This window comes from Heliconius melpomene, chromosome 21 (genome assembly GCF_056956725.1).
Source record: "Heliconius melpomene rosina isolate 202511_hmr_F chromosome 21, ASM5695672v1, whole genome shotgun sequence".
Classification (NCBI taxonomy): domain Eukaryota; kingdom Metazoa; phylum Arthropoda; class Insecta; order Lepidoptera; family Nymphalidae; genus Heliconius; species Heliconius melpomene.
The window spans coordinates 11,766,965-11,781,996 of record NC_140409.1 but is presented as its reverse complement, the minus strand read 5'-3'; the positions used below and the strand labels follow the sequence as shown (position 1 = coordinate 11,781,996).

Sequence of the window (15,032 nt, the reverse complement as noted above, 5' to 3'; positions counted from 1 at the left end):
AGGATTCTCTTTAATGGCCAGCAGATAACTGAGAGAGTCAGTAAAAATAACACAACGGCGGGGTCAACATTTCTTTAGCTACGTCCGCATAGGATATTTTTGGACCCGACGTCTCATGAGTACATTTGCGAGTTCTCTGCATCGTCCGTTCAGAGAGCCAATATTCCACGTTGCAAAGCGGAGTTTCCGTCTGGGTACTAACGTCTTTAGCCGTGCCCGTACATGACACGATAGCCCTTGCTCACTTGTCAGGTGTAGGGCGATGTGGCTGCGCGTCGTTTTGCAACGACGCCCTGGTCGTACCCAGTCTTTTAAGTTGTCTTTACATTTTAGCGACGGTTGGCGGTTTTTAATTGGAGCGACTGCCGTCCGACCTCCAAAACCCCTTTGTGGGGAAATACCGAGGGGAGAGGAAAATAGAAGGGGTAGGATATGTAAAGGAAGAAGGGAGCTAAGGAAAGGAGGAGGGGAGGGGGAAGGACACCATTCTTACGGACTAGATGAGGATATAAGAGTGGCGGCTCGAGGATCAGGGGTTGGGTACCCGTATGCCCACAAACAAATATCGCACAGCTATTAGTCTGGACACCCTCTGGATCAATGTAAGCCATAAATGACTGTCCAAGACAAAACCCTCTTTATAAATTCTAATTTAGACAAATCTGAAATCAAGTATAAAAATTGAAATTACATTACATATTTACAGTAAAAATATATTATGTACTACATCTTAATAATAAAAGAAATAAAATAAAATAAACAGTCGTGAGACGAAGTGGTAGAAGTAGAACAGTAACATCAGTCGATGATGTTTTGGAAGAGGCAAGAGCCAATCAACTTGCTACCACTAAAACTGGTAAACCAAGGGAGCGTATGAAATGGGATGAAGAAACTAATATGTTTATCATGCGCACATATTTCTATATAACTAAACTTGAAACAGATAAGACAATATATTGTAGTTTATGACAATTTTGTACAAAAATACCCACACCTCAAAGTATCTATACATCTATAGACAAATAAATAAATTACAATATTGAAATATATAAATGACACATATTAAACGAACTATAAATATAAATAATAGTTCCCTACAGACCTATGTTAGTTCGTCTTTTCCTTCCTTGTGGCTTAATTTCCTGTAATACCAGAGTGGCTAGAAACCCAGGTTCATAAGACTGATAATCCTTCTCGATGGCATGAGAACAGAGCCTCGCGGATCTTTAAATTTTGTAATTATAAAACTTGCTACGGTTTGTTTTTAATGAAAAGAAAAATATTCGTCTTGATAGTTGATAGTATTAATTTAATTGAAAATGGACAAAAAATCTGATTTACCTGAAGTTATAGAACTTGAGAATAAAATAATAAACCATTAGGCTTATGGAACGGAATGGAATGCCATATAAATGATCTGATAGAGATTTTGAATCGGGCCCGATTTTAGGACGGGGGTTATATGTTGGGGTTCAAAAGACTGTCTCGTTAGTTGCAATTAAAACGTTGTTTAAATGACAAATAATGGAGCAGAGCAAAAAAGTTTTGCCCACAAGACTGAGAAAAGAAAAATGGCGATGGAAAATTTAGTCAAAAAATATTGATATCTGCCCATCTCATCTTTCGGTCTTCGGACCCAGAGATGTTCAGATTCATTGTCACATTTCCGATATATTCAGATGGTCTTCTTTTTACGTGTCCGTATCACCTGAGCCTGTGGCATATATGACTATTGGCAGTATATGGATGAATTCTGCTTTCCACAGAGTTTTGATTGCTAACGCTAATTCTTGGTATTTAGTGATTTTTTCAGCAATAGTAGACTGAATATTGTGAGAATTGGGTACAGCTATGTCAATGATATACACAGTATTTGAAATTTTATTGTAAAGTGTAATATCTGGTCTATTGCAATCGTCCGTGACCTGTCCTTCTCGTCTTCTTCTTGGAACGTCTCCTCTACGATTGCACGATGTCTATTCGATAACTAAAGTAGAGTGTTCACCTTTTCCTGGTTTTATACTATAAGCAAATTTCTACTACCCTCTTCATATAATATTATACAACATTCGACATTTGGAATATTCACAATTACCGTAAAGTATTCCTCCCGTATGATGCATCTGTTGACCTCTGGTGTATTGCGGATTTGCTTTGTGAATTTTTGGTTTAAAAACACCATTTGAAACTGAAAGCTTGAAAGAAACATTTGCCAGGATTGACTCACTAGACTTTGTATATCCAATATATGTAAAAGGGGGAGCTAAGATGTTATTTCTAAGCTTTTAAAACTAAAAAGTAAAGAAAGAAAAGTTCAAGGAACTTATAGTACTAAAACTATAAGTAAATATGTTTTAAAATAATAGTAAAAATAAAATAATGACAACGTATGTGAGCTCTATTCTCACGAAGATGAACTTGTTTCTTTGTTTCTTGAAAATAATGATATATCTTTTCCTGCTACGGAAAGGATTCTCTTTAATGGCCAGCAGACAACTGAGAGAGTCAGTAAAAATAACACAACGGCGGGGTCAACATTTCTTTAGCTACGTCCGCATAGGATATTTTTGGACCCGACGTCTCATGAGTACATTTGCGAGTTCTCTGCATCGTCCGTTCAGAGAGCCAATATTCCACGTTGCAAAGCGGAGTTTCCGTCTGGGTACTAACGTCTTTAGCCGTGCCCGTACATGACACGATAGCCCTTGCTCACTTGTCAGGTGTAGGGCGATGTGGCTGCGCGTCGTTTTGCAACGACGCCCTGGTCGTACCCAGTCTTTTAAGTTGTCTTTACATTTTAGCGACGGTTGGCGGTTTTTAATTGGAGCGACTGCCGTCCGACCTCCAAAACCCCTTTGTGGGGAAATACCGAGGGGAGAGGAAAATAGAAGGGGTAGGATATGTAAAGGAAGAAGGGAGCTAAGGAAAGGAGGAGGGGAGGGGGAAGGACACCATTCTTACGGACTAGATGAGGATATAAGAGTGGCGGCTCGAGGATCAGGGGTTGGGTACCCGTATGCCCACAAACAAATATCGCACAGCTATTAGTCTGGACACCCTCTGGATCAATGTAAGCCATAAATGACTGTCCAAGACAAAACCCTCTTTATAAATTCTAATTTAGACAAATCTGAAATCAAGTATAAAAATTGAAATTACATTACATATTTACAGTAAAAATATATTATGTACTACATCTTAATAATAAAAGAAATAAAATAAAATAAACAGTCGTGAGACGAAGTGGTAGAAGTAGAACAGTAACATCAGTCGATGATGTTTTGGAAGAGGCAAGAGCCAATCAACTTGCTACCACTAAAACTGGTAAACCAAGGGAGCGTATGAAATGGGATGAAGAAACTAATATGTTTATCATGCGCACATATTTCTATATAACTAAACTTGAAACAGATAAGACAATATATTGTAGTTTATGACAATTTTGTACAAAAATACCCACACCTCAAAGTATCTATACATCTATAGACAAATAAATAAATTACAATATTGAAATATATAAATGACACATATTAAACGAACTATAAATATAAATAATAGTTCCCTACAGACCTATGTTAGTTCGTCTTTTCCTTCCTTGTGGCTTAATTTCCTGTAATACCAGAGTGGCTAGAAACCCAGGTTCATAAGACTGATAATCCTTCTCGATGGCATGAGAACAGAGCCTCGCGGATCTTTAAATTTTGTAATTATAAAACTTGCTACGGTTTGTTTTTAATGAAAAGAAAAATATTCGTCTTGATAGTTGATAGTATTAATTTAATTGAAAATGGACAAAAAATCTGATTTACCTGAAGTTATAGAACTTGAGAATAAAATAATAAACCATTAGGCTTATGGAACGGAATGGAATGCCATATAAATGATCTGATAGAGATTTTGAATCGGGCCCGATTTTAGGACGGGGGTTATATGTTGGGGTTCAAAAGACTGTCTCGTTAGTTGCAATTAAAACGTTGTTTAAATGACAAATAATGGAGCAGAGCAAAAAAGTTTTGCCCACAAGACTGAGAAAAGAAAAATGGCGATGGAAAATTTAGTCAAAAAATATTGATATCTGCCCATCTCATCTTTCGGTCTTCGGACCCAGAGATGTTCAGATTCATTGTCACATTTCCGATATATTCAGATGGTCTTCTTTTTACGTGTCCGTATCACCTGAGCCTGTGGCATATATGACTATTGGCAGTATATGGATGAATTCTGCTTTCCACAGAGTTTTGATTGCTAACGCTAATTCTTGGTATTTAGTGATTTTTTCAGCAATAGTAGACTGAATATTGTGAGAATTGGGTACAGCTATGTCAATGATATACACAGTATTTGAAATTTTATTGTAAAGTGTAATATCTGGTCTATTGCAATCGTCCGTGACCTGTCCTTCTCGTCTTCTTCTTGGAACGTCTCCTCTACGATTGCACGATGTCTATTCGATAACTAAAGTAGAGTGTTCACCTTTTCCTGGTTTTATACTATAAGCAAATTTCTACTACCCTCTTCATATAATATTATACAACATTCGACATTTGGAATATTCACAATTACCGTAAAGTATTCCTCCCGTATGATGCATCTGTTGACCTCTGGTGTATTGCGGATTTGCTTTGTGAATTTTTGGTTTAAAAAACACCATTTGAAACTGAAAGCTTGAAAGAAACATTTGCCAGGATTGACTCACTAGACTTTGTATATCCAAGATATGTAAAAGGAGGAAGCTAAGATCTTATTTCTAAGCTTTTAAAACTAAAAAGTAAAGAAAGAAAAGTTCAAGGAAATTATAGTACTAAAACTAATAAGTAAATATGTTTTAAAATAATAGTAAAAATTAAATAATGATAACGTATGTGAGCTGTATTCTCACGGAGAGAATCCTTTTCGTAGCAGAAAAAGATATATCATTATTCTCAAGAAACAAAGAAACAAGTTCATCTTTGTGAGAATACAGCTCATACAGCGGCTCATACAGCAGCAATACAGCGGTTTATTATTTTATTCTCAAGTTCTATAACTTCAGGTAAATCAGATTATTTGTCAATTTTCAATTAAATTAATACTATCAACTATCAAGACGAATATTTTTCTTTTCATTAAAAACAAACCGTTGCAAGTTTTATAAGTACAAAATTGTCATGTCAACATTGTCTTATCTGTTTCAAGATTAGTTATATAGAAATATGTGCGCATGATAAACATATTAGTTTCTTCATTTCATACGCTCTTTTGGTTTACCAGTTTTAGTGGTAGCAAGTTGATTGGCTCTTGCCTCTTGCAAAACATCACCGACTGATGTTACTGTTCTAATTCTACCACTTCGTCTCACGACTGTTAATTTTATTTTATTTTTTTTATTATTAAGATGTAGTACATAATATAGTTTTAGTGTAAATATGTAATGTAATTTCAATTTTTATACTTTATTTCAGATTTGTCTAAATTAGAATTTATAAAGAGGGTTTTTGTCTTGCACAGTCATTTATGGCTTACATTGATCCAGAGGGTGTCCAGACTAATATCCGTTCGATATTTGTTTGTGGGCATACGTCATCCAGTCAGTCCGTAAGAATGGTGTCCTTCCCCCTCCCCTCCTCCTTTCCTTAGCTCCCTTCTTCCCTTACATATCCTACCCCTTCTTTTTTCCTCTCCCCTCGATTTTTCTCCACAAAGGGGTTTTGGAGGTCGGACGGCAGTCGCTCCAATTAAAAACCGCCAACCGCCGCTTAAATGTAAAGACAACGTAAAAGACTGGGTACGACTAGGGCGTCGCTGCAAAACAACGCGTAGCCACATTGCCCTACACCTGACAAGTGAGCAAGGGCTATCGTGTTATGTACGGGCACGGCTAAAGACGTTAGTACCCAGACGGAAACTCCGCTTTGCAACGTGGAATATTGGCTCTCTGAACGGACGATGCAGGGAACTCGCAAATGTACTCATGAGACGTTGGGTCCAAAAAAATCCTATGTGGACGTAGCTAAAGAAATGTTGACCCCACCGTTGTGTTATTTTTAGTGACTCTCTCAGTTGTCTACTGGCCATTAAAGAGCATCCTTTTCGTAGCAGGAAAAGATATATCATTATTCTAAAGAAACAAAGAAACAAGTTCGCCTTCGTGAGAATACAGCTCACATACGTTGTCATTATTTTATTTTTACTATTTTTTTAAAACATATTTACTTATATTAATTTATATTAGTTTTTTAGTTTATATTACTACCAACACAGTAATATAATTTTTGTATTCTTTTTTCTCTACTTTTACTTTATATTTATGTTGTCTTCCCCTCGCTTGTTACTTATAAAGTTTCAATCACTAATTTAACATCCATTCATTAAATCTTCTCCAGCAATGAAGGGATAACAGACCTAATAATCATCATTGTTCATCTAAGATAGAAATCTTACTTGAATAGTTATTCAGTTTATTGAAATTCTTCATTGTAACTCCGCATAAGTTGCATCTTTGAGCAGAAGCTATTTGTGCAATTACATTTATTGCTTTTCTATGAATCATCGTCATAACTAAATGGTATTCAATAGACACGTTTCGTCCGTTAATTATCAAATTTACTTGTTAAAATCTTACTTTGTCTTTCAATGTATTTTGTCTCGTTTTGCAATTATTTATGTACAAATTCTAACTATAGTGCTGCAATATGTCAGCATCTTCATTTCCGTGACGTGAAGCTTCTGAGTGTGTCGAGATAGTGCTGGCACTTATTTTTTATTTTTTCTGTGTCAACTGAACTGATGTCTCCTGGTCTGACGTCGCCTGGTCATTAAATCATTATTTTGTTTCAACTTTAAATTGCTTAGTTAATATAGCCAAAAGAAATCTTTCTGCCGACGTGAAACGTGTGTTATTGTTAACGTGTGTTAACAATATCGCCTAAAACTTTTGCAGCTTGAAGATTATCATCTTGTGTCATCAACTCTTGTGTAGATGATAACACATCAACACAAAACATCTAAAAAAAAACTACACTAAAACCTCGACACTATCCTACTAATATTTAGTGACTATACTATGTATAGTCACTAAATATTAAAGTACTATTATTTGTTTCAGTCTGCTAGATGATTATATGACAGCTATGGAAGGAGTAAGGGAATTTTTGGCGAAACATTCCTCACCAAACAACCGCTTATTTATAGGGGAGCTGGCATCGGGATCTGAGGTGATTATTTGTGTTATTTTTAAGGTAAATTATATAATTACCATTGTCCTGAAAACATTTCACTATTTTCCCCTTATTTTGATCTATTGAAAAATGTATAAAGGTATTTTAAATATTTTTAAAATATAGGATAAGAGCTATACTTCAAAAGCAAAATAAAAATGTTAGTTGGACCAGTTTTGAGTAATTTATGTCATTCATTACTTTGGCTCAACACAAAACACAAAAAAAGTATGACAGAGAATTCAGGAGACAAATCTTTCTTGACTTTTACTGACTTTTCCTCTTAAATGTCAACAAATAAATTCCTTATTTTGTTCTTCTTCTTCTTAATGTGCCTCTCCAACTAGTGAAGGTTGGCAGTCAACTTCTCATGCTTAGTTTGGTTTTAATTCCAGTCCATTCCTTGATGTTCGTTAGCCATGACTTTCTTCTACCGCCGGTTTTCCTTTTCCCAGAAACTTTTCCCATTATTATAGTTTGCAGAAGTTTGTATCGATCATGTCTACATACATGCCCTATAGATAGACCGCCTATAGGCTGCGTATGTAAACTCGATTTACGATTTCTTGTAGTTCGGCCGCTGATGAAGCTATGAGGACTGTGTCATCAGCATATCTCATGTTATTAATACGGTATCCGTTGATTTTGATACCATATGATAAATCTTCGAGAGCTTCGGTCATAATCCTTTCTGAGTAGATGTTAAAAAGAGTAGGCGATAAAATACATCCCTGTCGAACTCCTATTTCAATGCTGATTTCATGAGTTTCTTCTTTTAGTCTGACTGTTGCGATTTGATTTCAGTACAGATAACTTATTAACTTATTTTGTTGCAGACATTCAATCCTAAAATGGACCACTTAACCTGTTTTCTGCCCGGAACTCTTGCTCTGGGCCATGCCAATGGCCTTCCGGACTGGCATATGTCTATGGCAGAAGAACTTTTGTACACTTGCTACTTAACGTACGCCGCACATCCAACATTCCTTGCGCCAGAAATTACACATTTCAATATGGTAAGTTTATAAGCTATATAGTATTTACAGTTTATATTGAGCAATTAACCAATGCCTTTTCCCTTGTATTTATTCCTTTCATTCCTATACGTATTAGTAGTGAAATTAAAGATAAATACTAACGCCATTTCAGCTGCAGGTTTTTAAGTGCAGTTTAGATAATCTTATTTTAAACTCATCTTATAGCCTTACAATTAAATAATTATGCGGTTTTTAAGAGGTTATTTATATCCGTTATTTTTGCGATAAATCGTAAAATAAATCTTTGTATTAATATTCTTGTTTTGAATTTTATCAATGAAATATATTAATAAGAGTTTATTTATTGTAAATAATCATCGATAAATCTGAACATTTTATTCAACAACAAAGTATCAATCTAGTTTCGGTAGAAAATGGCGTCAAAACAGTCTTTATTTTCTTTCGCCGGATACTGTTGCCAAATACTCTAATAAATAAGAACTCTAACACTATAACACCCCAAATAGTATCTCGCTTCTCGCCTAAATCTCTTGTTCCTTCTTTTAGCACTATACCATAATCACTCAACTGTTGTGTCTTTCCCAGTGTTGTAGTGTATTCGAATAAAAGCGCAAATGACATTCGATTCTACAATATGGTCGAGGGAAGTTCTTGTTAGTATTAGACAGATTAGTATTAAAGTTCAGAAATTATTTAATTTTGGTATGATGGAAAAAACATTTTTGTTTTGTTCATATTTATAATGTTCTATAACAAAAAATCACATATAAATGATAAGGGCTCTTATCATTTCATGTGAATTTTCCCAACAGAATTCTATTAGGAATGAATCATTAACAACGCCAGTTATTTAATCTTTAAGCCTTTTTACTCAATCGTAAAGGTTTGAATAATTCAATTTAGCACTTATATTCTTTTTTAACATTGGTGAAAATAAAAAAATAATAATTATTTATTACCATATTGCAAAGCGCTCTAAGAAATAAAACGTTCATATATGTATTTACAAAAAAATACTGAACGTTATATAGTAACGTAGGTCGCATTTTTTTAAACCATTAAAAATTATACGCTCATAAGAATTGCGCTTATATGGTACCAAGGTAAAGTAATTCAGTATATTGAATCGTGTAGAATCGTGTAGTTAAAGCGGGTGAAGCCGCTGGCTGTTGCTAATAAAATAATTACATAAGTAAAATAATTGCGTAAGCTGGTTTCTGTGTCTCATTTGACCGACATTTGAAAGAATACTAATTTCTTATTCGACTTTTTTTAAAGTCCCTATAAGAATGTTATAATTGAATGTTGTTTTTTTTATTGTAGGCCAGCACTACAGATGATATGTATACGAAATCAGCAGATGCCCACAGTCTGCTGCGACCTGAGTTCGTTGAGAGTCTTTGGTACATGTACCAGATAACTGGCAACACTACTTACCAGGATTGGGGCTGGCAAATATTTCAGGTACGTTACTCCATATTCGTTTCGTATAAATAACAGACACCAGTGACATAAATTCTTATTTAATCACGATGATATTTTTTTATGCATGTAGGTTTAGATTATAGTAATAACACTATCTTAACTATTAAGTTAAATTAGCAAGCGGCAACTGAAATGAATAACTGGACTCTCTTAAGGAGATATTGTATATAACATGGATAATAACATAAGTCTAGTTCTAGTTAATATGTAAAGAAAAAATATATTAAAAGAAATGTATAACATGACAAAAGGTAAGGACCATAAGTATGTAGTGTAAAGAAGAATAAGAGTAAAGAAGTCAGCCAAATCGGTCTAGGCGTTTAGCACATTTAGCGATTCATTTTTATTTATATAGATTATTGTTGCAATATAACTTTGCATAATACATAGAGATTTCTGGTGAAAATAATAAGAAAAAGTGAAAATCACAATAATTGCAAATCTCGATGCATAGCAAAAAAATCTCAAATTACCGTCGCTTTGCATTCCACCGTCTCTGTTCTCGTTCATTGATATTAATTCTTTGTTTTTTAGCTATCTAGGAGTATCATTTTATTTTGAATGTAGAGGATATATTTGAAACTACAAGGCCAAACTGTATACTACGATTTTGTTATTATTATGTTTTCTAGATTGCCCCCGTATGCTAGCAAATTTGTAGAGGTAATCATCCTTCTTTATATGGCAACTAACATGTGTTTTTTTATATTATTACAGGGTTTCGAGAAGTACGCCAAAGTGCCTAATGGATACACCTCGCTCGCTAACGTCAAATCTGAGAAACCGATAACTCGAGACATGATGGAGTCATTCTTCCTGTCGGAGACACTTAAGTATCTCTACTTATTATTTAGTGATGACCGATTCGTCATTGATCTTAGCAAATATGTCATCAACTCTGAAGCTCATCCGTTACCAATTCACAAAAATTAGTTTGATATTTTTTTAAGTTTTTAAAAGATACATGTAAAAGACATTTGTGTCTCCTTCTTCCTCCTGGCATTAATCCCGGCTATTGCCAGGGCCTGCTCAAAGACATTTGTGTCTATTTAATACTATTATATTACATTTATATATATAAATTATCTATTTATATATTGACATAAGGCGTTACGTTTTATAATAAAAAAAATGTCTGCAATAACTTTTTTACCTTAGTACTCTTTTTTTCGATACATAGTTAATATTTATATATTAAGCATTATTTATATTTATGTATACAAAATATATACAAGGCTACATGGATGTTAGATGATATTATTGTAATAATATATTCCAATTTTATATTAACATAATAGTAACAAATTGTAGGGTAATTTTAGTCTATAGTGATAAATTTAAGTATCAGCTAAAACTTTATATTCTTATTCTTTATATATTTTAACCTTTGGTAACTTTTATGCTTTTTGCAGTTTGTAAGTTATTCGAGTTTTTGCAAGTTTTTGATACTTTTAACATTTTACCATACTCGTACACTCTCTTATATTTTGTACATAATTGTAACAATATCTAAAACTAGTGAAATATAATTTATTTTGGATATTATTAATAAACAAATATAATAAATTGCAATAATTTTGATGTATATATATTATTCTTTTTTTTTCAATTCTATTCTTCAATTTATTATAATTTATTTAGATTTATTAAAGAATCCAGTAATAGGGAATATTTTAGTTGATTTTTGAAAATTTCACGGTAAGTCTGAATAGTGTAGAGTAAATATTTTTTTTGTGAACAAGTTTTATTTTTATAACCAAAAAATATTATTTTTTGCGTAGCTATATATATTTTTGTACATATTGAATTTTATTTTATATTACATTAATTTTAAATATTTATATTATAATTGGAAGCTTCTCGCTAGTCCATTTTGTTTGAACTAGTAATTTGTTTTCGACGTTCTTGTTAATATGTTTTATCTAATTTTTCCTTTCTGAATCGTAGTAAATTTTAATATATTTTTGCATCGTTACTTGCATACCTAAATTTCTGAATTTAAAACATAATTTTTATATCTTTAAATAATTACAAGATTTCTTTACAATTTGTATTGCCTTTATTAACTTTTTAGTTCTAGGGCCACATTATAGAAAAGGTCAATGCCAATAATTGTCAACATTATTAATTTAATTTTTAATGCAATAAAGTAAGTTCACACCTTCAACAATCAACGTGAATGTCCATTCTCGGCGATATAATTGTCCAAGCTACTTCTTATTGGATGAGTTGGTGACCATATTTATACTTACTATATTTAGCTGCTTTCTTCAAGATGTCTCACTAAGTAATTCCCAATATTGTAAGGGAATGTGTTTCTGTCAAGCATTATTTTGCGATGTACAATTCCCAAACATGGCTCTGTTTGCAGAATCTCGAATCTTTTTTCATTATTCTACTTAATAGCCATGGTGTGTAAACACGTGCGTATCCGTCACTCTCATGGTGCGCACTGAGATTCTTAGTGTGACTGCTTCAACGCGTTCTCGCGTTAATTTCTTTGATGTATTCATACCAGAGGGCATGATCGTTCAGAAGTCAACTCATTCTTCAGGAATCCAGGGCAGTACGCGAGGCAATTAAGAAATCGTTGGCAGTAGTTTGATATAATAACTACGTCAACTAACAGACGATTGCCACCTCAATCTACGCGATTAAACCGGTTAAATAAATAGTTTCATTGAAAATATGTAATAATCGTGAAAAACAAAGAACTTATAACGTTAAGCGTCCATTAACGCGATAATAACGGCATTTCTCGTAGTGCGGCCCGAGCATTAGGAAGAGCTATTTTTTTTATGAATTATTTTTTATTCAAGATTGCGTAATAAATTACAATAGAATATAAATACTTTAATACATATACAAATTTTATTATGATTAAATAATACTTATTAAATTCCAAGTTTTTTTATATTTTCTACTATTCTTTTTTTATACTAAACTAATATTAAAATTAAGGAAAAATCTGTATATATTTTACTTTTTATTAAGCAATTTATTTTGTACATACACCATTTCAAGCAACGATCCTCACATTATATGTGTCACCCATTAGGTATAGAGCTTAGCTTGTCTTATATATAATAAAATATGTTTAAAAATTTATGTAAAATGCTACTACTCTACTAGATATAACATGTGTTGCCAGGCATCATACTTTTTTATGTTCAATATAATAATATTTAATACTTTTATTTGTTTCTTATTATATGAATTGCTTTACATTAAAACGTTTAATATTTACAAATGTAAATATAGAATTAAGTCGTTAATCTCTTCTTTTTTCAAAGTTAAACCTGCCAAGTAAATGGAGATATGATTTTTCTTGACTTTCTTTCCATATATTATACAATGTAATTTAATATAATATTAATATAGTAATAGAGAAACTGAGAATCCTACCAATACAATAAACTGTGTTCGTTACTACAGGCATTTAAGAATAATTAATAATTTAATGATCCTCTTGAATAATACGTATTTTGCCAAATTATAGCTTTTATGGTTATTTTTGTTGATGAATTAGTGGCAACAGATTATAAATAAAAATATGGACTATTATTATCTGTACTTAAGAATACTACTTAATAATTAGTTTTTTTTTTAAATAGTATTTTAAGTATTTTATAATTAAAGAAAACCCTAAACTTGAATGTAGTTTCATAATAATCATCGAATTTAGATAAAAAAATAATTCAGTAGTTTAATTTCAGTGGTCTTAAATATATATTGATGTTTAACGCACATTTCTAACAATTTACATTCGTTGTTTCTAGTTCTTTTTAAAGTTCATATAATAACATTTAATGAAATATTCGGCAGTGAATTGAAAATGAAGAAACATTTTACGATATGAAATAGACAAAAACGATAGTAAAAGTCTAATTTTCTGTTCAAACTGAATATTTTTAAAAACTAAATGTTTATAATATAAATGCTATCACTATAAAGCACCTCTACATTTATTCTAACTTGCTGCTGTTTGTATGTGGTATGTTTTTTAAATATCTATTTAAAACTAATTAATAGTTTGAGTTGAGTAATATGTTGAAGAGTTCTAATATTAAACGTGATTTGTACATTCACAAAGTGCAATATGACAATGTTTTGTTGCATTTAGTACAATTTTTTACTAATATTAATTATATATTATTATTTATGTAGTTAATGTATGAAAATTAGTAAATTTTTAAATAACCACTTTCGTTTTTGAGTCATTGTGTTTATATTTTCATTGTATTCGATTTATAGATATTATGCATTGCTTAGTGAAATAATGTAAAACTATCGTAGCGCAAAAAAATCGTCCATTCACGGTTGAAAACAACGACGCGATGGTTGTGCGTTCAATTCTCGGAGCAATTAATTATTTCCATATATCTGGCAAAATAAATGCGGCGTGGGGTTTCGCCACTCGATACACAATGTCTCGAATTCGGATAAAATCCGAACAACGGAGTGCCTTAACACTAGGTTCTATTTGCCCTACTCTTCTGTGAGGTAAAGCCTAAAACTGAAAAAAAGGTAAATGACTCAATTTTAATTTAAAAAGGTTAAGAGGGAAATGAATCTAGTCACGGATATTTTTCTTGATGAACTATTATAATTTGCATACAATTAATAATAACTTTGGTTTTTTTTATTATTTCATAGGCACTTATTATTTAAATGTTTGCAGTGAAATAGCGTTATACCAAAAATGAATTTAATTATAAAATTTCGTAAATTTTTCCTTTATTTTATAATATGTATTACAATGTCATTTTTAATTGTACGTACGTTTATTCGTCGTCATGGCCGCGTATTTTATGTATAAAATTCGTGCCGTAATCAAAACTTTTATATCCTATCTATATTTCCTATTGGCAAAAAGTAAAATATTACAGTATAACTAAAAACTTAAATTTGTCAACTTTTATAACATTTACTTCCCATTGACTGATAATGAAATTGGTACGGAACCCTCGAGTGGCCGAGTCCGACTCGCACTTGTTATGTTTTATAATTATTTAAACAATGCAAAAATGGACTGAGTTTTTTTGGATTATATCACATATACTATTAGTACATTTTTTTGTACTGTGACTCTAACTCCTTTTAGTTTTTCTAGGTAGAGGGATCTTGGGAACCTAGTGTTAAGACACTCTGTTCCCATTAACACTTTCGTTTCCCACCTTCCCTCGGAATGGAGACATTGCTAGTATATTATATTGCTAATATATACCTACATGAGTTATAATACTTACATTATTATGTCAAAATATAGGTAAAACTGACCATTTTTGCATTAAAAAATTATTAATTTTAATTTACTAATTTATAATTATAATAGAGGTAAATGTTATGTTAC

The 15,032-nt window shown here is 32.3% G+C and overlaps 1 protein-coding gene across 2 annotated transcripts in view; it reads left to right on the top strand.

Moving 5' to 3' along the window:
* Nucleotides 1-11,525, top strand: part of alpha-Man-Ib (alpha-Mannosidase class I b) — a 38,476-nt gene extending 26,951 nt beyond the window's left edge. For both annotated transcript variants that reach the window (XM_085205689.1, XM_085205688.1), the window contains 4 exons: nucleotides 7,085-7,193; nucleotides 8,033-8,212; nucleotides 9,518-9,658; nucleotides 10,397-11,525. In XM_085205689.1, coding sequence (XP_085061815.1) covers nucleotides 7,085-7,193; nucleotides 8,033-8,212; nucleotides 9,518-9,658; nucleotides 10,397-10,612 — 646 coding nt within the window. In that variant the 3' untranslated portion in view covers nucleotides 10,613-11,525. The remainder of the gene's footprint in view (nucleotides 1-7,084; nucleotides 7,194-8,032; nucleotides 8,213-9,517; nucleotides 9,659-10,396) is intronic.
* The last annotated feature ends 3,507 nt before the right edge of the window (nucleotides 11,526-15,032 follow it).